The sequence below is a fragment of the Anas platyrhynchos genome, chromosome 38, assembly GCF_047663525.1.
Source record: "Anas platyrhynchos isolate ZD024472 breed Pekin duck chromosome 38, IASCAAS_PekinDuck_T2T, whole genome shotgun sequence".
NCBI classification, from domain to species: Eukaryota; Metazoa; Chordata; class Aves; order Anseriformes; family Anatidae; genus Anas; species Anas platyrhynchos.
In genome coordinates, this window is record NC_092626.1 from 1,238,851 (window position 1) to 1,261,243 (window position 22,393).

A 22,393-nucleotide genomic window follows, 5' to 3' on the forward strand; every position below is an offset into this window, starting at 1 on the left:
GCTCACACAATGTCTTTCCACTTTTTGTGTAAACCTGTGTAAAATGTAAATTCAGTATATAATTCTGTTACCTGTACCAGATCTGCCCAGTGAGTATTTGTACATGTAGTCTGTTAAACTCCGGGAATACGTTGATTTTAGTTTGGTTTAGTTTTGCTTAGTTTGCTTTTTACTTGTGGTTAGCTTGTACTGTAAGTTCGTATACTGCACGTAACTTTGCCATTCTGTATTTTTACAGCTTTTGCCTATGGTCACTGGACAGCTCCAGTGGATGCCATTTGTGGATCCTAAACTACATATGTCTGTGATTCAATTTATCTACTGGTCTCTAAGGCAGATAGACACTGGTAGTCAGGTAAATTCCCAAGAGATATTTTGTATTATAAATGAGTATGAAAAGTAGATATTTTCAGGGAGTATATATAAAAGAAACTTTGCTGTCTTTGCAAAGCATAAATGCCTACCACAGATACATAGCAAATGAAAAACTAATTCTCACCAAATTAACTTTCTCACATTCGTTGTAATATTTTGCACCGTGTCTGTAAACATATTTTTGCACACATATGTGATCTTTGTTGCAGTAGTGTGTAGCATCTCAGAAATGGTATTTTCCATATGTGCTTACAAAACTTGTGAACTAGGAAAAGAAATATATTTTTGTTCGCTTTATGCATGAGATTTGTTGAAATTGATGGCAACGTGTGGCAAAGTAGCAAAGGTATTTTGATTTCTTTGTTCTCTACTCAGTGTCTAACTGAATAGAACTAAGCTGGTGGTTCCAGTGCTAATGAGAACGTATTTTAAATGAGCATGTTATTAAGTTTGATTCTGAAGTAATATTTCTGCACCGGTTTTTGAAAAGTCCAATACATCTTACCTGTACAGTATTCTTAAGGGTCATGTTTAGACCTTAGTTCTGTAAACGCTTTTGTAGGACCTAGCTTCAGGCATCTTCACAAAAGAGGGTAGTGTAGTAGGCAGCACTGATTAAAGCTGAGTTTGAACTGACTTTATTCTGGAACCAGAGGCAAATTAAATAATGTCAGCATATCAGGGGCCCTGACTACCTTGTTTCTTTGTGAAGTGTGTGTTGACTAGGCCCTGTGCTAATGTTGTTCAACTGCTTGTGGAACGCAAAGTAGTATCCCATGTACAGACTATATTGCAATACACGGTCACGAGATCTGCTATTTAATATTTAATCCTTAGGGGAACATACGTACTTAGCAGACAGGATTTTCATGTATTTTAATGTTTACGCTAAATGTGCACGTTGTTTGAAACAGGATGCAAGCATGACAGCAACAATGGAGAGACTTGCAGAAGTTATTCTCAAAGGCGCAGTACAAAAGGGAAGCATGCAAAAATGGACTAAAAAGTCTACACGGAGTAAACCAAAACCTGCACATTTCTTTAAAAGCTCCTCTATGCCTTTGAGGTTTCTGTCAACTTTGGTTGTGCTTAGAACAGCAAAACGAAGTAAGTTCTGGTTTTTATTATGTCTTTTTTAAATTATCTTTTTCTTTTTCTTTTTTCTTTTTTTTTTTAAATCTTATTTTCAGGTATGTGCCCAGACAAAAAAACAAATGTACAAAATGCAGCAGTTCAATGATACTGTAGCATCTGTAATGCTTTAGTAGTAAAGGATGTTTTATTTGAATTTTACCACCTGATGAAGCATAATATAGGGAAGCAAGTATGAACCTTGCTATTATTCATGTCATAATTTGTGTGGTCATTTTAATATGCTTTATTTATGTCAGTGAGATCAACGTATTTTGTGACAAAGGGGAAAAGAGATGTTGGTAATTCTCTCAAGCAATCACCATAGCAGTGATTTGTTTGTCAAGATCTGCACTGCGTATAATGGTACAGCTAATTGCTCCTCAGTAAACTGAAATCAGTAGCAAATTCAGAACAGTTCTAGAATTTCATTGCTTTGTCAAAGTTTAATGTAAAGCTCATACTCTATCTAGCTCTTACCTCTCTGCTGTCTCCCCTTTTCTCCTACCAAGTCTGTCACTGCAAGTGGCTACCCATAAACATTATCAGCATTGAAGAATGCTACCATATGCTGATGCAGTATAGTAATGTATTTTGTTAACAGGCAAAAGCAAACGAGGTCGTACTTGTCTGGAGATATCGCAGTTCTTAGTGACTTTTGCTTCAGTTCATGAGAGTTACTCCACTTGTGCAATTTCCAGGATGCCGTAGTATCTCTTCTCAGCAGCAGTTTCTTTAAAAACAAACAGGGCCTGAAAAGACAAAAAACGTTTTCTTTGAAGTGATGACAAAAATACTGACCTGTGCAGTATTTATACTGGTAGTACTTAGAATAAGTAGGATTTAAACATTCTGGAAGACCACCCTGTCACCATTAATAAACAAATACAGTATTTCAGCTGTTGGAGGGAAGAATCAGTGTATTTTTAATTTCAGTATCATATAGTTTCAGTCAGAATATTTTGGTGAAGCATGATTACCCTGAAATTGAAACTCACATTTCTAGAAATGTTTGATGAAAATGATGCAAATGAATTACAATACAAAAAAAGTACTTATTGCAGAGATTAACTATAAGCAGATGAAAGCTGTTGATCAGAATGAATCAGTTTAGCTTCTCATGGTCGGTTTTTACTGCGAGCCTATAGAACACGGAAAAAAATTACCTGTTAAATTTATGTTGAAACTTACCGTGTATGAATTTTCATCACTGACCACATGTCTAATGATCTAGCGATGACAAAGCAGCACATTCAGTTTAAACATATATATCCTGTTCCCTTCAAGATGCTAATATCCAGCAGATGGCACTGTAATTAAACTTTTGCTATGTGATAAATTTTTCCCTTACTCTTAATTTTCTGTACTCCAGATGATCAATGCTATTCCAAGATATTGAGGAAGATTTGACATCATGAAATTAAGAAAACTGAATTGATTCACTTAATCTAAATTCTCTGAATAATTTAGTGTTCTCCAAAATGGATGCATATATAACGTGGATGCATATATAACGTGGATGCATATATAACTTAAACTACAGCTTTTTATGGAAAGGAATGTGAATAGTTGCTGTCATGACAGTAATTGCAGTTATTCAGATGAATGAGCCTTTTACTCCTTTATTAGAGGCTTCCCAGATGTTGAAACCAATATAGTCCCAAACTATGCAGCTTGTGATTTCTTTTCTCTCTTAAGGAAGAGATTAGAAAGGTGTTATATTTGCAAATATATTTTGCTCAATTTGTGAGTTTAACTTGTCTTTTTTTCCACTCACAACAATTTTTGTAAGGAATAAAAATAGGCAGAAGATGCATTTAAACAAATAAGTAAATTAATATTTTCAGCCATTTAATTTTTTTTTTTTAATTAGTATATATCTGCAACAGTAACTCTTAGGATAAATATTCATGTATTTGTGATCATCTAATGGAACTGTGATTACATAATTTTTATTCCCTGTTTTCTGTTATCTTTCAGTGGATTACCTGACTCAGGCATTTCGTTCCCTTTGCGTGGACTTGAAGACAGATGAAGGAAAGATCTTATTTTTGCAATACCGATGTGTGCCTATCATACTAAGCCACTTAACTATATCCAAAAAATGTCTCCTTTTTATTGCACTTAATGCATTAGTTGAGATGGCCATGAACAACGATAAACGTGAGTAATTGAAAAAAATACATACAAAGTTATGATGAAAGTAGGTGAGGTAAGCATAAATACCAAATCAAAAATAACGTGCTGCTTCTCTATAAATAACCTGATCTAGCATTAGCATTCATTTGTGTCATTTACATTCATTAGAGATATAAAGTATGTTTCTGAATTGTCCGTCTCTTCTCACTGTCAGCATCCAAGCTTTACATCTTGTCCTGGTTGCTTTCTTAGTGGTGTGATTTTTTTTGATGTTTAGTTTAGCTTTTCTGTTTATTCCACTGGTTTACCTTGCTGATGTTTTGCCAATGAGTAATCTTCTTTTGAAGTAAGGCTGTGCCAGGGCAGCCATTTCATGAAATCCTGTTAGCAGGTGGAGATAAAATAAATAAATAAATAAATAAATAAACTTTTATCTTTTTTTACCCCCCTAATGTGAACAGCTCACCCCTAGCCATTTTTCACTTTAAAGTAATTGGAAATGGCACATCTGTAAGGGATGGTTATGTTTCAATGAGTTGTACTGTGGTGTGGTCCTATAAAAGGGTTAATAGTCTCCTTCACAGTGGTTTTCCAGGTGACACAGGCAAAGAATCAGTTGATAACAATCTGGATGAACACACAAGTAGTGAGCCATTCCAGTGTCATGTGGAACAATCCTTGTTAATTTTCTTAAAATAAAAATTATTCATTGTTTTTTGGAACAGAAAAGGGAAGGAGAAGGGACTGCTGCTATTTGTGAAATGTATATTGTTGGCTTGGGGTATTTTGTTACCATGTACTATAGGGGCAAAAACAGAAAGCGTGTTTGACTTGGGATGGAACAACGTTGAGTTAGAAGGCATTTTGTAGTGAGATAAGTGGCAGAAAGATTTACCTGATGTTGTTTTCATCCTTTCAGACCGTGTGGTTAGTTTATTTATTTATTTTTTTTACACTAAAGTATTTCTAATCATCATAATTTTGATCGGTATAGTAACTGGGAAAGAAAAACCTAAGCAGGGTTGATGGTATCTGACATTACTTTGAAGAAAAATTCCACTAACAGTACATGTTCTGTTATCTAGTAGTAGTCATTTCCATCTGCTGGATGCCTAGATTTGGAAGAATAATGGAGATAAATTGTGACAAGTTCACATTTTGCCATGTTGCTTGTAACCTTGTTGCATGTCAAATGTAACCGTTCAGGTATTGGTACCATCTGTTTCCTATCTATATGTAGTATCTTAATGACAAATTAGAATTAATAGTCTTATTGCTGTTCATCTTTACTGGCACGCAGCTTTTCATGTACCCCATCCCTGTTTGGTTCAGGTGTTTCACATCCAGAATCCTGTCAATCTGTCTTGTTATAAAGGTAGTTCCTGGCCTCCAAGGTGTAGGTTTTTGTTCTGGTCTTTTCTGATCTTTGTAAACTTCTGTTCAGTCCAACTTACTTCTGTGACATAAGGAATCCTGTTCTATTTTTAACCTTTTTTATTGCTTTTTTTTGTGTGTATGTTTGTGATGGTCATTTAAGAATGATGGTGGCCTCCCGTACATCCTGTGTCATAGCTGCGTGAAGGTCTTGCACATCTAGGAAGCTGAAGAACAATTGATACCATCCTGAGGTCAACATGTACTGGGTGATGGGCTGGACCTGTCCTTGGGCTCTCTTAACTCGGGGTCACCCACGAAGGCATCCACACTCGAGGGGCCTTGCACTGACTGTTACCTCACCTGCCCTCCGTTGTGCTATAACCACTGGCTCTTACCAGGCCCAGCTGTTGACGACGAGAATCAGTTAAACTCAGCAAATGGTTCCAATCTTGCCAGTGACTGTGTAAGAGACAGCAGCTCATCAGCAAGCTGTTCAGTGTAGTTACTGGTTCTTTTTCTGTGGTCCTTATGTAACTTTTCCACGAGCTAACTCTCCATCACTCTGTTGGGTTGGTCCAGTCTCCTGGCAGATCCACATGCAATTAGAAACGAGGCAAAACCGTAATGGTTAATTTGTTAAAACATGAACTTCAAGCTGGTGTTCCTGACAGTCTTCATTTTCTGAGGTGACAGAGCTTTAGCTATAAAACAGAAATTTCTGAATGACAATAGCTGGTGAGACTTGATGCTGTGAGTGACTGATCACTTTGAGGGTAAATTTCAGATGAGTTCTGTCAACAGTGATAAATTGCTCATTGTTCATTACAGTCTACCAATGAAGTTAAGTTAATGTAACTACCAAATGCTGCAATTTTTTATGGCTCCTATGGGAGGCTTTTGCAGATTATTTAAAATTGTGTCAAATCCTGACCGGATAGATTCCAAGTTAGTTTTTCACAGTAGTTAATAAAAACAAAATCTGTGCAGAGATGATGCAGAAAAATATGTAAAAATACAGTTTTTATTCTTCTAGTTCATCAGATAGACAGGCATTTAAATTATATGCTTATTTTGTACATTTGTGATGATTTAAAATCTATTCTGCAAAAGCTTATTTGAAATGAATATATAAAATGAATAGATAAACAATGTAGGAAAAATCTCTTTAAATGCATGTCTTTATCAGTTTGCTTTCATGTGATTGAACTTTGTGAAACTTGAGGTATTATTTCCACTTTGGCTCTTCTGCTTTATGGTAAAATTCCCTCAGCGTATTTTTTATATTGTTTTATAAACCTCACAGTTAAAACATTTTACAGTGTATCTGTATGTATATGTGTGTGTATATATATTAATAAAGTTTTTTTAAGATACCTTAAGACCGGTATTTTTAATAATAAAATAATACAGTATTATTGAGACCAGTAAGAACAAGCCAGCAAAGAAATGCCCAAGTAAGCAGAATATGGTATTTGTTTACACCTACAAAAAGGAATTTAAGGCATTTTTAGATATTTAAGGATATTTATAGGAATAAATTGTAGGACCTCCTTCTTCTACAGTAAAAGTGGAATAATATTACAATAACTATTAATTTAATGGCATATTCTAAGTAACTATATCCTGGGGCATACCAAGTGTGTTTATACGCTAAGGGCAGAGTGCAGTGAATAGTGACTTGTTTTGTTGGATTCCTAACAAATGTGTTCAGTTCTGTGACCTATTAAATCGGTACTTATGTTCTTTATGGTGTTGCTCTAAATCAGTCTGTATTATTAGAATCAAGAGTGAAATAACACAAGGGAACAGATTTTACTTTATTCTGAATTGACTAAGTTTTGGGGAGCAGGATAAATAGAAAAGATTATACTATATGGCCATGTTTAAAAATTATCCAGCATTTTACAGGAATTGTTTTGATATTCAGGTGTTCTTATCCAACTCTGACCTCTCAATTACGATTCTGCCTGTCTTGAAACGGTACGGTGACAGTTTTGATAATGAAAAGCTGTCTAGTCATCAGTGTCTACATGTACTATTTCCGTACGTCATTTTGCAGCAGCTTAAAATATTTCCTTGTCAGTTTTTTTAGCATAGCTTAGTGTTCTCCTCATGTCATCATAAGAAAAGGAGCATTGAATAAACATGTTGAAGATGAGATTTTTTTATCTGAGTTTAAAATTGCTCAGTGTCCTGTTTTCCTTTGTTCTCAAGGGAATAGGCCTTGTTTTAATACCACAAGTGCTGGTAATATCAGAATTCTTAGGAACTTGGGTGAGTTTTGTTCGCGGTTTTACCTGATTTTTGCGTCACATGCCTAGAATATACCCAGTTAGTACATTGTTCTCATGGTTGCACAGCATGAGGCGCATATAAAACCCTCAAAAGCTATAAATCAATGATTTAGTTTTCCATGAGCCAAGTGCTGTGATTAAACTTTTTAACTATTTTCTTTTACAGTTTACTTAAAGATTTTCCTGGAAGACTGCAGTAATGAACGCTTTTTCCATACTTTGGCTGCATTGCTTCAGAATCGCGAGCTAGACATTTCGATTTTGGAAAGGATTTGTTTTATATTACAGAAACTCTCCGAAATAAAGTAATCCTTTACTACCGTTTTTCTGTTAATTGCCATTAGATCACTGAACTTGGGGACCTTTCTCTTTTTTTAAAAGCTCATCTCTGTTTTGACGTTCATTTGCTCCAATACAAATAATGCTGGACTTTCATTGTTAGCAATTATGTTTAAAATGTTTGTCACAGATATGTAAGATGAATCTCTCAATTTGCCTATATATCTGTGTAGTTCAGAATATGAACTAAAAAATAACTAGCCTAAAGAACATATATTCCTCATTTATTTAGATGACGAGAATGCTTAGAAGAAAACCCTTCTTTTCTTCCCCCTGACCTTCAGTTTTACTGAGTTACTTGGTAAAAATGTCCTCTGAAAATTGTTTTGTATGTGACTTAAATTTCAGTTTTGTCAATTTTCATCTCTATCAAAACAAACAAACAAAACAAACAAAAAAACAACACACGGTTTAAAGTCTTGAGCCATTTAAGACTTTGGGGGAATGTTAACCTTTACAGAATAGGTTTCTGTTGCTTACTGGTTACTAATTTATTATAACAAAGAGCTTCAGCATGTCAGTGGTAGAATGCTGCTGAGTTCCGTTGATGTGCATTATTTAATGGGATTGTTTCATTTATAAAAGCAGGTATTTACACTAAACTGTTGCTTACATTAGAGTTAGTTATTTACAAAACTGAGGGTTTTGTTTGATTTTTCTTAGGAACAAAATTGAACTCTGGGGGAAAAAAAAAAAAAAAAAAAAAAAAAAAAAACTTCCTGTAAAATACTCTAATTTAAATCATATTTTTCATCGGAAATAAACTAAAGGTGTACTCAGAAATCCAGATTTTTTAATTTGTTTAATTAAAAGACAACCTCACAGGTGGTGCCATAAATCTTAAGAAATGAACCTTGAAATATTCTTTAATTTTTTTATCCTTGGTTTTGTAGTAGTTCATTACTGTATTTGCCTTGATGTTATTGTGGATTTTCTGTACACATCCTGTTTCTGAAATCTTGCTTCTCACTGGGGAAATCTTTTTACAGGTTTTCCTTGATCTTCCACTGTACTACATGTAAATACCATTTAGTCAAGAGAAAGCATAGTTCTTGATGTGAGGAATGTTTTAACAATTCCAATTCGTGTCCATAAATTCGTGTCCATAAAGAATAATTCTGTTTGAATCCTGTCTGCCTCTGGGCCCTGCACTGGCAATTTAGTTCTTGAACCACAGATGCAGTGTGTCCCAGTCTCCCCCTCATTCTAGTCAATTTATCACGTCTTCAGAAAACACTCCTTAAATTTATGAACCTGTTTGCTTTTGTTATTCCTGACTTCTAGTTCTAACAGTTACAGGTTTTTTTTCTGTCTTCTTCGAGATTGATTTAACACTGCTATAGATGTTATGTAGATGACTGTAAATAGCTGGGAAAGAATGTTTTAATTGCTCATGAGTCGTCAACCTGTTTGGGAGTTTCAGAACAACTGATAATAACTGGTGACTGCTGGTGACTGTTATGAGATCCTTGGTATCTGGCCAGGGGGGCCAAGAGATTAAGAGGAAGAAAAAAGAAGCTGAAGGACGGTTGGGAGACAAGACCTGTGGAGAGTGTACAGAGAGTGTTCCATAAACTTGGAATAGTGCCGAGTAAGTACAAAGGGTGAGAGGAAGACTACCAGCCTTCAGCATGAAAGACCCCTAGAGACCCCCAGAGGAGACTGATGCGCATGCTCCAGTAGGAGGAACTGGACCCCGGAAGCTAATTATAATAATCTATTTTTTTTAGAAGTAGTAATGAATATGTATTAGTCTAGGCGCATAAAAATCAGCTGCTTGATGTAACTGGTGTGCGTCCTGGTGGAGCGGAGACTCCCGGTGCAGCCAGCGCTGTTTGCTTACCTCTATTCCTTTATATTCTTTTAATAAATCCTATTTTTTTTATTTAATCCTAATTTGAATCCTGAGCCATTTATAACAATTTGGGGGCTCGTCCGGGATGGTTATAGTTCCTGAATTCTGATTTAATCTAGGAGAGGCGCCCCACCATTTGGTGGCTCCTGTTTGAGTCAGATCGGGACTAATGCCATCCTGAACCTGAATAAAGGTAAGCAAAGAATTTGATTTTTTTTGAGCTCCCTTGTTGCCGGCTGTTTTTTGCCCGTAATTCTGCGCGCGAAGATCCGGATGAAGACGGCAGAGTCGTTTGGATACCGTTCGGTTGGATTCCGGTGCCCGGAATCGAACCGGATGAAGACGACAGTCGTTTGGATACCGTCTGGTTCGATCCCAGACGAAGACAGCAGAGACGCTGGTGGATACCGTCCGATTGGAGTCTGGACGAAGACGACTGATTCGTAAGATACCGTCCGGTTGGGTAAGGGTACGGTTGCCAGTTTTTGTGTGTGAGAGTGTAACTGAGACTTCTAAAGTCAGCGTGGAGGTCTTTTTGTTTTCTCACTGGTTCTAATCTCCTGTCGGGGGGGCTGGACTGGTGAGAAGAGGGATACGTGGGTGGGTGATAGGTCCTAAACCCCCTGCAAGACACTCTCACTGGGCAACCAAGGACTGTGGGAATTGCCAGTAGTAAAATTCCCGGATGGGTCAGATTCGAAGACCAAGGACCAGAAAGGGAGAAAATTACCAGATATATGACCAAAAAGTCCAATATGAATAATGATTAGAAATTGGAACAATAGGGGCCCCAGAAAATTAAAGAGTAAATTGAAAATGATCCAGTATTTTATGACAGAATGACCAAAAGAACCCTTAAGACCCCCTGTATTTTGATCCACGGAGGACGGGGTCTGTCAGGCTTTGAACACTAATAGTAGAATACCCGTGGATCCAGAAAAGAGCAAGCTGAAACATTGGAATTAGAAATTAGAGAGCAATTGATTAAGAATGAATATGTGCTCCATTTGTGCCTGTGCTGCGCTTATACCACCAGATAACAGGAGCCTCTCGGGCCCTGAGAACCAGATCAAAAACAACCTCATGGTTCAGACTTTAACCAAGGGGTCTAAGATAAGGAGGAGTGTTCACAAAGGGACAGGTTATGTGTGTGTATAGGAATGTTTATGTATATGTAACTTTTTACTAAAGCAACGTTAGGCCTGCACGACTTTGGGGGGACTACCCGCCCCGTGCTGCACGGAACTGAGTAAACATACCTACTTTACAATCCTACTGATTGTGGAGTCAGCTTTCTGTGAGTCATTTTGGTGAGCCAGGCAGGAGACACTCTGCTCGGCTGCGGGATCGGCTGCAGCGTGGACGCCCCTAGGTGCACCCTGAGTGTTTTTGCTCGGAGGGGACTCCACTCTCAGCTGCTCACCGCAGGAGCAAAGATCTCCTGAAACTGCAGACAAATGGTATGTTTTCAGCTGCTGGAGGGATACTAACTGGAGTGTTAATAATTGTATGTGTTTTTATGTATGTATTTTGTGTTGAAAGTATTTGTGTAAATGTAAGGGTTTGAAACAAAGTGTTACAAGTCACTTCACGAAGAACACAGTCAGAGACAATACTTGTTTGGTTGGTTATCATTCTAAATTATATTCCTGTGGTATGAATGAGATGTGCTGGAGGCCTCCGTGTGCGATGGTGCTGCGTGAGTGAGACGCAGCGTTGCTGCAAAGCGAGTGCAGAGTTCCGATCCGTTGTTCCGTACTCTCCGCAAGGGGAGTGGGCAGAGACGAACGAAGTGCTTGACAGACTGAGAAGAAGTGCTGTTTTATCCAAGTTTTGAGTGGTGGTGCCTAATATATGGGCCCGGTGTATCTTGTGTATCTTGTGTATCCTATTTTTGCTCTTAAATGTTTTGACTGTGACAAGAAAAAGGCAGGAGCATGATATGACATGCTTCCTGCAACATATGAGGCCCGCACAGGCCGAGACCTGGACTCACTGAGACCTGAACAGGCCGAGACCAGAGCAGTGCTGGGAGACCCGAGACACTACGGAGGGACTACCGCTGGACGGAGAGAGCCCTGAGAGACGCTGCGGAGCCACGGATGGCTCTGAGAGACACAGAATAGACCTGACAGAAGCTGCAAAACGCGGGGAAATTGAAGTAATTGCGGAACATCCGAGATCGAGTTGCTACGGGAGACCAGAGGCGTCAGTGGACACCGGTAGCTGACCCTCACCGTGTGGCGAGTCGGCACAGAGCAGAGGGGCGGACATCAGGACCCTGCAGCCTGTCTGACATAACCATGGAGGCAGCGGCAGCAGCGGCTGTGCTGCTTCACTCTAGCATTCTTTTTATAAAAGGTTTATCTTGCAATGCAAAAAAGACTATTCGTCCCCAGATCGGTGTTATAACTATTACTGATGACGACTTAGCTCTATTGCAGGGCAGGAGTGCAGAGACGCAGATCACACTGCCAAATGACCACCGGCAGGCTCTTTCACAAACCTAAGGTTGCAGCTGGCACTGCCTGCAGCCGTATAGCAGACGTTCCACTCTCTTTCCTAACTAGTAATCATGTGTCTCATCCATTTGTGGTGAATGGTCAGTGGCAAAAAGAAAAGGAGGATGCCACTGACACTAACAGCATGGGTAATAGGAGTAGTATAAGTGACACAGGTGACGGTGCGGGGTGCTGGGTGCTCTGCCTGCTGCTCACCTTCGCCTGACTGTGCACTGCTGCCAAGGGTGCTAGAGTAAAATGTGAAGACTGCTCAGATGGCAGTGATGAGAGTGCTTGTGTGAAGAAGATGTGTACTGAATCTGACTTTGTGTGCATAGATATCAATAAAGTGTGTAACCAACAGAGAGACTGCAAGGACTGGAGTGATGAGCCCCTGAAGGAATGCAACAAAAATGAATGTGACTGTCCAGCTGGGAAACTGTGGAGATAGTGATGAATGCCAAAACCCTGGTATCTGTAGTCAAATCTGTATCAACCTGAAAGGCTATCAGATGAATCCTGCTACAGGAACCTGGAAAGGGCCATACAGCAAAGCAAATTAGATAACTGTTATTTAACTTGTCAGAAGATAAAAAAGAAAGTGTTTCAACAAGCAGCCACGGGAGGGAAGAATCACTGAACCCTCGGTGTGAGGGACTGTACCTTGTTTTACTGACTACTGAAACATCTGTGAGAACCGCAGAAAGGGACCCATGCATCCAGAATAAAAGGACCAGTAACTACTGAAACTCAGAGGGTTGAGTCCACTCCTGGGAAACTGAAACTCAAGCTAAGGAAGAACTAATATTCTGGCAACGAGGCTCTGCAGGCTCTGCATGAAGTAAGGATGCCAAATAAAGGGGACAAGCCTGAAGGGAGGAAAGGGAGAAGGCAAGACCAGGGCAGGACCCTCCACTGCGGTGTGTATGGTCTACCGAGGGAAGCAACCCCTATGGGTATTGACTGCCGAGTGAGAGGGCCTCGACTGGACTTCTCCCACACTAAGGTCAGGTTGTCCTGAGAAAATAACATAAGACCCTTTTTTTTAACCTATATAAAATTGTGATTCGTTTTCCAGGAGCTGGATCACCCTGACAGGCCGAACGGTAACACAAGCCTGAATCAACCCTGAAGGTGTTTGCCTATTATGATCCAGATACGTGGGCAGAAGACAGATCCTGGGACTATAGGACCCCAGTATATATACTTAATAGAATAATTAGGTTATTAGCTGTAATAGAAATAGTTATAAATGATGAGAACTGCTTTGTATCAAAATAGCCTAACTTTGGATTATTTACTAGCACAAGAAGGAGAAGTCTGTGGAAAATTTAGCTTTAGTAATTGCTGTTTAAAGATTGATAAAAAGGGTGTTTCTTCCTAGTAGCTGATAGAATGTTATGTTCTGGTTTAGGATGAGAAGAATGTTAATAATATGCTGATGTTTTAATTGTTTTTAATTGTTACAGAGCAGTGTTTACACCAAGCCAAGGACCAAGCCAAATTCAGCTTCTCACTGTCCTGCCAGCAGGCAGGCTGGGAGGAGGGCCGGACTGCTCGGGGTTAGGTTGGGCATCGGACAGCAGGTGGTGAGCAGTTGCATTGTGCATCACTTGTTTCGTATACATTATTACTAGTAGTAATATTATCATCATTATTATTGTTATTATTATTATTATTATTATTATTTTCTTGTTAACTCACAGGCTTCACTTTCCCATTTCTCTCTCCCATCCCAGAGAAGGAGAGGGGGGGAGGTGAGCGAGCAAACACAAACCTGGAAGGATATGGAATGAGATTTATTTTCATGGCTGCCTGGTGGACCATGGGTTAAAAGAGTGTTATTTTTATTGTTATGTGGTGTAATGACGTTATTATTTGTACCTTGTATGATACCTTGTTTTACATTATCAATACGCAGGGTGATAAATAGTACATTGGTAATAACTTCATTAAAAAAGGAAGGGAATATGTCAATTATGATGCTTAAGGATTGGACCCTCCAAGAACAAACTGATGAAATCCAATTATTAATAACAGAAGAGACACGAATTGGGGATAGTAAAAAGAAGATAAGGGATTGTGAGGAATGTTTTAACAATTCCAATTCGTGTCCATAAATTCGTGTCCATAAAGAATAATTCTGTTTGAATCCTGTCTGCCTCTGGGCCCTGCACTGGCAATTTAGTTCTTGAATCACAGATGCAGTGTGTCCCAGTCTCCCCCTCATTCTAGTCAATTTATCACGTCTTCAGAAAACACTCCTTAAATTTGTGAACCTGTTTGCTTTTGTTATTCCGGACTTCTATTTCTAACAGTTACAGCCTTTTTTCCTGTCTTCTTCGAGATTAACTTAACACTGCTATAGATGTGTCTGTGAATGGCTGGGGAAGAATGTTTTAATTACTCGTGAAGCGTCAAATAAGAAGCTGTTTGTGTTTGATGTCTGGGAGTTTCAGAACAACTGATAACAACCAGTGACTGTTATGAGATCCTTGGTATCTGGCCAGGGGGGCCAAGAGATTAAGAGGAAGAAAAAAGAAGCTGAAGGACGGTTGGGAGGCAAGACCTGTGGAGAGTGTACAGAGAGTGTTCCATAAACTTGGAATAGTGCCGAGTAAGTACAAAGGGTGAGAGGAAGACTACCAGCCTTCAGCATGAAAGACCCCTAGAGACCCCCAGAGGAGACTGATGCGCATGCTCCAGTAGGAGGAACTGGACCCCGGAAGCTAATTATAATAATCTATTTTTTTTTAGAAGTAGTAATGAATATGTATTAGTCTAGGCGCATAAAAATCAGCTGCTTGATGTAACTGGTGTGCGTCCTGGTGGAGCGGAGACTCCCGGTGCAGCCAGCGCTGTTTGCTTACCTCTATTCCTTTATATTCTTTTAATAAATCCTATTTTTTTATTTAATCCTAATTTGAATCCTGAGCCATTTATAACAATATTTTCTGCTTTTTAAAAGAAAGTTGCTTGCATAGAACTCTCCTCAAGTTTTCTGTTGATCAATAGCACAAAAGACAGATCTATCAGCTCCTCCAAAGGGGAAAAAAAAAAAAAAAAACGCATCAGATTTTGAAGGACAGGTTTTGGTCAGGAAAAAAGGTGTTCCTGAAGCCAAACGCTATTCCTCTTCAAAGACAAGTTACCTTCTGTCCTGTATTTCAGTTATTTACAAACTGATTTTTTTTTTTTAAATAAATGCCTTTAGAGGTTGATGGTACTTTACATTCAGACATCTAGTGCTTAGCTTAACAGCTGCATGCAGAAACATCCTCAAGTCTGTTTCCTGTGGCAGCCAGCACCTTCTGTTCTCCCTAGATCAGCAGGAGCTAGAGGCCTGCAGCACTTACAGAATCAGATCTTTAAGATAGCAGGGACTAACAGTCATAATTAGAACACGCAATCTATTATGTCAAACAATAAAAAAGGATCAGGAAGCAAATCATTGATACATCACTACAATATGGCAGTTAAACCTTAGTCATTTAGTGAGAATTAGAAGTTAAAAGCAAGTGTCACCCAGTAACACCTTCAAGTGTGGATGTTTACACCCATTTTCCAACTGGCAGGGTTTGTGGCTGGTAAAGTGCTGAACAATTTCCAATTAGCAATTCAGTAGTATTGCCTTACCCTGATGCTTTAATGCATTCTTCTCCATGGCTCATACAATTTGTATATATGTATATGTATATGTATATACAAGGGAAAATGCAAAGGAAAATTTTACAAAAAACAAACAATAAAAACCAGACTTTATAAAGAACAAATCGAGATGCTAAGTTCCCACTCTTACCTTTTGTACAAGACTACACCAGTTATCAAAATCACATTCTTCTTTGCAAAAGAAGCCCTTAGGGGAAAAAACAAACACACAGTTTTACCTTTGCAGATGGTAGGTATGTGGTACCAGCAGGTAAGGCGGTTTGACCTCTGATACAGTAATGCCCTGTACGATCAGTAGATATAAGACTCCAAATATGTGGCAGCTCTAGGGAGAGAACCCACGGGGAGAACAAGGCCCTGCAAACCCCTAACGAAATAGTCAAGCAAAAAATAGCAGCAGCTCCTGTGTGCTCCTCCATGGAGCGCCACCCAGTTCCTACAGTCCAGGTATCAGCAGAAGCTGAAAACTTGTAGATGATGGACCACCTAAGGAACATTTCCATTCTGGTATCTATACTGAAAATATTTGCTCTTCATTATGATTTTGTCTGTCTCGTTGCATCATGCCACATTTTGCACAGTTACGTAGTTAAGTATTAAAACAAAACAAAACAAAAAAACTTTCTAAAAAGCAGCAGTATTAAAAAACAGGTATGTGAATGAATGACAGATACCGGTATCTTTACAGATTGTTTAAAGCTTTAGAAACACATCCCACTGGTGACAACTGCCAATCACCCAATCACAGGATACTGGCATGGGATCAGATCCAATTTTTTCAAATACCACAGTACCCCCATGACATTTTGGGTGAATTACAAATAATACATTTGTATTTGTAATTTGGGGTGAAATACAATAATTCCACTTAAACATTTTCAACTTATGATATAAAGTAAGTTTAAGTAACTTGTCTAGAGGTGACCAAACATAAAGTAGTGATAGAATAAAACACGTAAACCTGTTTCAGTTCCTTGCTCTGACCATTATAATGCCTCTTGAAAGAAGTAAAAGCTGCTCAGTAAAGAAAACAAAGCGAGCTCCCTACAGTACAGACAGCTCCCCACTTGCCCTAAGATTCTCGATGTAGTTATGTACAAACTACTATGTGTTGATCACAGAAGACAACTTTGTGATCTTGGTTCTGTTCAAGGAGATGCATTGCTGCCCTTACCAATGTAGAGAGACATTACTTTGAGATAAAGTACATGCATTCAAGATTTCCTGACACTTACTAAAGCTACTGAAGGGTCCAAATTCATGATCTTCATTCTATGTGGGGCTTCCTGGCAGTGGAAACTCTCATCGTCAACCGTGCCATTTTCTTCTGAATCTACAAAGCTTTGAGTGGTGTGAGGGTCCAGATAGATCAGCTCATTGCCTGGATGGGTAAAAGCCGTATGTTAAAAATAAGCAAGTGACATTAATAAGCACTTGGTCCAGAACTGTAAAATAGAAATTAGATTGCCATTGCAGTCAGTATAATCTAGACTTTCCAGCTAGGGATTCTTTAAGAGAATCGGAAGGTTTAGACACAGCGTTTCCCACAGGGTATTTAGTATAACTTCCTATTGTCACCTATTACTGTAATTTTTTGGTTGGTTATGTTCTATCTTTGTCACATACTTGTATTGTTCCATGTGAGATCCAGTACTTTTTTTTTTTTTTTTTTTTAAATCTCAAGTGTTGTAAACACTAACATTTGACAGATTAAAAGGTACAGGATGTTCACAGATGCAATCTGTAATCCCATTAGGCATTCATTCAGAAATTGGAACAAAAAAGCCTAACTAAAACAGGTTAGGTTTTACAAAAGGACAAAATAGGGTTGCAAAATTTTGGCCCAAAGTGGGGTGAAATCTGAAGGAATGCATTTTAAATTAATTAGAGCAATACTTAATAACAGAAGGTATGCAAAAGGTGAAAAAGATACTGCTATCAGAAACAGTTTTGAAATACAAGAAAATAAAAGTGACATTTGACCAATACACTTGTCAAATGCTATCAGCTATTCTTAGTATGTTGCTCTTGTTGATGTCATCACTTATTTTTACACCTAGCTTTGCTGTTAACTTTCTGCTCCTGTTAAGGATCATCTCATACTGTTTCTAAACTCTTTTAGATATGCTTCTTCATTTATTTTATTCTATTCTCATCTTTCTTTACTTCTAGAGGTTCACGCTTAGACCCCTTACTATTTCCCCTTCAAAAAATGTTCTCTTTTGATCATCTGCACATTTGGAATAAGTTTCTTTTTTCCTTACCTAAAAATCCTATGAAATAATAGGCATTATTTGGTTTCCCTCCTAATGCTCCCAAAGACTGTGGCATCTTAAAGCATTCCTAGGAGTTCAAAAGGAATAAAGGAAATTGTAATTCATTTCTTTACTGACATCACAGATACCCAAACTTATTTGACAGTAACGAGCAATGAATTGAAAGAAAACCTTACTTTAAATGCATCAATATATACGGGATTTATGTGATTTATCCCTAGTCGTAGAGGTATAATAAGCAAGAGGGGTTGCCAGCCTGTGCAGAGTCCTCCTGCCTTCTTGCTTCGGCCAAGAGCACTTCTGTGCAAATGTGCACTGCTGTGGGACGCGCTGCTGCTCTGAGGAGGGGACCAGCACATTTTTTCTGCGGGAATAAAACTAGAAATCAGTCAACGCACAGAGAAACACAAAGCAGATCTTCCTCTCAGTAGTGAATTAAGCTAGTTTGCCAGGGATCTTTATAGGGCACCCAAGACAAAATGAGCCGGGCATGGCAATTACAGCTATTTAGTAGAAGTAATTCTAGCAGACAGTATGTGCTGGCACGTCCAAGTGAGACGTTAGATCAATGATTGGGGGATGACAATTTAAGACTGCAGTGACATGTCCTACTAATGTTATTAATACTGTCAAGCTTTGCCTATAAAACGCCAGAGAAATGAAATGGCAGAAATGATGACAGTAGAAATTCTTCAAGGAGCTCTTCACATCCAGTGATGTGAGCACGAAGTTGGCATCAGGGATCAAAAAAACACAACTGAGTTTGTATGTCCTTCTTCCCTCTTCTTACCCTTGCAAGACAAAGCCATGGCCCCCCAAGTATTTGTTCATGTTTAGATACATGCTGGCAAATGGAGTCAAATCAGAAACTGTTACCAGAAAACTGATGAGGTGTCACTTCCTGATGTCTTCAATGACCACCGTATTGCCCATAGATACATAAACTGCTAATGAATTCCATTCATCAAATAAAGCAAGCTTCCTAGAAAACATTAAGGTACTAATTAATATAAACTAGTTGGATCAAAAGGGCAGCTTTACACTCAGAACCATTTTTTTTTTTTTTCTTAAGAAAAAACATCCTTTCTGCATTTTTTAAAGTCTCCATGTAAGAAAAAGAAAACTTTAAACATTAAATGTTTAATATCTTTAGAAAAATAGGTACTGAGTGGTACCAGGAAAAACATATGCGCTGCACCATGTGCAAACTGTTTTGTCTTACTGCTAAGTGCAGTGACAGTAACAGTCCAACTACATCAAGTTTATTACTTTTTATTGCACTCGACAGTCTCTGCAATGGGTTCTTGCCCAATTGTGTCTTTTCTCATCTGGAAAAGAAAAAAATTCCTATGCCAGTTTTGCAGATTACTTTTTGCTTAAGAAATTCCACTGAATTCAGTGGAATTACTTCTGCCTGAGCCTGCATGCACAGCAGAAATGGGGCATTAAAAACTAAATCAGCTAAGGGTTTGGGGCACCAAAACTTCAGTGGGAGACAGCAGCACACAGTTTTATGTCCACTTCTGCAAAATCCAAACCTTTGGGGAAGGGAGCTACACTCTTAAGCTGCACTGGCAGAATTAGCTGTTTCAAATAAGCCAGAAAGAAATGGGGGTGAGCGTTTCACCATGAAAAACTTGGCCATGAAAGATCTGGAGTCCAGGGCATGCTTCAGCTCCCCTCCCTCTTCAGATCATGTGCCTGTTCCAGGGTGTCAAAGACTTGCTGCTGAGCTCGCAGGACCTGTAGCCTAGCCCCTGCCTGAGGTAAGACACCTCCACGTACCCCTGGAGAACTGAGCAGCCTCAGTTCCTTTCAGTGTGGCTCCCAGACTATGAGGAGCTGCCCATCTTTATCCAGTAGCCTTGCTGGCAGAACTGCTGCTCAGAAAGGGAGGAATTGCAGCTCAGTTCCCTCCTCAGCCGAGATGGCTTCTCTCTGATGTTTCACACCACCACTCCGACCTACACGGTGGCACTCTCGACCTGCCAGAGCTGTGCCACTGTGCAGAAAGGAATATACATCTGTGGTGTGACTGGTGAGGGCATGCAGACGGCATAGCAGGAGACTTTCCTGCAGTTTCTTCTCCTCAGGCTCTTCCTTTATTAAAATTTAGAGGTCACCCATTCCCAACTCAGTACCTGCACACCGAGCTGTGGCATGACATTCCATGCTGCACTTGTAAATAGATGGCAAGTACATTCCTGACTGTGGGACAGGGGGAGATGCAGCCTTCAAAACTCTGCCTGGGCCTTGTCTTGGCTGCCCCAGGGGAGTACGTTCTGAATGAGACTGGTATGATCTCACTTACTTTAGTACTTGAGCAACTGTATTTGGTCCAAACCATTCTCCAATTGACTTCCCCTCTCCAACACCCACCTGTGCTGTTTTCATAGTGAAAAAAAGACACACGTACACAAAATCAAAGAAAAATGAGACCATAAAGAATGTGGGAACAATATACAGTAAACACCGTGACTGTCAAACATTCTAGAGTAACTGCAATCTGTATTTAGCAATAACAATTATTTTCTCAATCTATGCTCTTTTCAAAACTTAGGGAGTGCCAGTTTCTTTAATAAACAAAAGGCTTCTAAACTATAATGAGAATTACAAGTTAACAAATGTTAGTGCCCCTTATTACAAATTACAGCAATAAGCTACAAGACTGTCTATTCTAACATTACTGACTCTGGTACCCAAGGCTTACAGAGTTTATCAAGAGCTAGATTCTAGTACATGGCTTTATTTAGGTCTCAGGGAATGTTTCTGTACTACTAGTCTTTGCGCCCATCTGCATACCTTTTCATTTTTGTATAAGCATACACATTGTCTTCACATCCACTTTTTAAAATTATGAATTAACATACTGCAAATTAGTGATTCAACACAGTAGAAATTTCAGTGGAAAAAACCTGAAAGTTTATGTTTGTTCTTACCCATCTGGTGGATTGAATAACAGCAAGCCTTCCTGTCGAGAAAGCATCGTAGGATTCTGTGATATTCTTCTGGTTGTTTTTTGTGTTTTTCCCATTGCCAATCTGAAAGGAAAAATTGATATAGAATAAAAAATGGTGACGTTTTCATTACACTGATCAAATGTCTAGACAGCAGAAAGCTTTATAATGAGATGTTAAAAGACATTTCAATTCATCTCGAATATTTACGTTTTGTGTAGAGCTCCTAGAATTCCAAGCTTGTTATTTATCATCAAGCTGCCCTTTATCATCATAGGCTAGATTGTAAAAACAGGGAAAATAAAACAAAACAAAAACATCAACTGCAAACATATTCTGACGGATCATGCTGCGTGTTGATAGCCATTCCAGTATCTCTGAGCTTCCAAGATTATTTAAAACTACAGGCTGTGTTTAGACCTTGTTGGATTTCTAAGCACCCATTAAATAACAACATAAGATCCATACAGAAAGTCCAAACACTCCACTGGCAGCATCCTGGGATGTGACATGCATGCTTACGAGCTTGCACCAGGGGGGTTTGGACCTCGTGCTGCTGACAAGTGAGTAGTGAAGAGAAGGGTAAGAGCACTGTCCCACGGTGGCAGGTTTTCCCTTGGCCTCAACTTGGGTGTTACACTAAAAGGTTTATAAAATAATGGCGACAGGATTCCCCATTTGTTCTCCTTCTATGCCTATTTCTCTGCTTCAGGCTGGGATGATTTCACCCAGCTGAATATGAATTGATTCATTAGGAACTGTTACCAGGGCATCAAAGGAAGTCTCACTAATAAATTCAGGGTTTGTGCTTTTAATGGAGTACTTATGAAGAAGCGTCTGCAGACAATACCGAAGTTCCCTCAGGACCAGCACTCACCTCTCCCTAAGTGTCTGCAGATCAGTGCTTGGGCCAGCATCATCTGCCTGCATTGCAGCATACATCCCCAGCCAGCGTCCGATGAAGGACCCGTGCCTCCTGTTAGGAAAGTTCATCACAATCAGTGCAGGCTTTCAACTGGGTGCAGCACCACAGAGGACATTTCAGAGTGCTAGAAAACAGATAGGGCTGCTGAAGCCTCCATGAACTGTCCTACAGATAAAAGGCACAGAGCAAGACTTTGGTTCCATGCTGTTGGTCTAATTCTAATCTCTGCATTGCACAAATAAACAAAATTCATTTATTCCTTGTGGAGCTGACTTACTCTTTTCATTCTTCAAGCAGCATTCACAAACGATTTACTGCATGCTATACAACATGATCACCTGTTTACATACAGACCTAAATAAACACTGATTTTAATAATCTTCATGTTTGCATAAACAGTTAAAATGATGCTCAAAATGCGCTAATACTCTAGAAATATTTTCCCAGCCTACGATGCCATCACTTATCTTGCTATTTAATTTAGAACAATGCAGCAAATCTGCAGTATACTCACCAATAGGCGAAAATTTTCTTCTATACGTAAACCACACGTAA

General features: G+C 39.0%; 1 protein-coding gene and 2 long non-coding RNA genes across 3 annotated transcripts; 1 reads left to right on the forward strand and 2 right to left on the reverse strand.

The window, feature by feature from the left end:
• Nucleotides 1-1,890: 1,890 nt before the first annotated feature.
• Nucleotides 1,891-18,248, reverse strand: LOC140001157 (cysteine protease ATG4A-like). Its single transcript, XM_072032346.1, has 5 exons — nucleotides 18,133-18,248; nucleotides 17,945-18,023; nucleotides 16,916-17,061; nucleotides 15,811-15,867; nucleotides 1,891-2,258 (listed from the first exon to the last, which is right to left on the reverse strand). The coding sequence occupies exons 2-5, from the start codon at nucleotides 18,009-18,011 to the stop codon at nucleotides 2,184-2,186; spliced, it is 345 nt and encodes a 114-aa protein (XP_071888447.1). The 5' UTR covers nucleotides 18,012-18,023; nucleotides 18,133-18,248; the 3' UTR covers nucleotides 1,891-2,183.
• On the forward strand, nucleotides 3,493-6,401 carry LOC140001158 (uncharacterized). The gene is made up of 2 exons (XR_011806286.1): nucleotides 3,493-3,669; nucleotides 5,183-6,401. It is a non-coding gene; the product is annotated as an uncharacterized lncRNA (long non-coding RNA).
• Nucleotides 18,249-20,266: 2,018 nt separating the features above from the next.
• Nucleotides 20,267-22,183, reverse strand: LOC140001139 (uncharacterized). Its single transcript, XR_011806280.1, has 3 exons — nucleotides 21,791-22,183; nucleotides 20,896-20,997; nucleotides 20,267-20,340 (listed from the first exon to the last, which is right to left on the reverse strand). It is a non-coding gene; the product is annotated as an uncharacterized lncRNA (long non-coding RNA).
• Nucleotides 22,184-22,393: the final 210 nt, after the last annotated feature.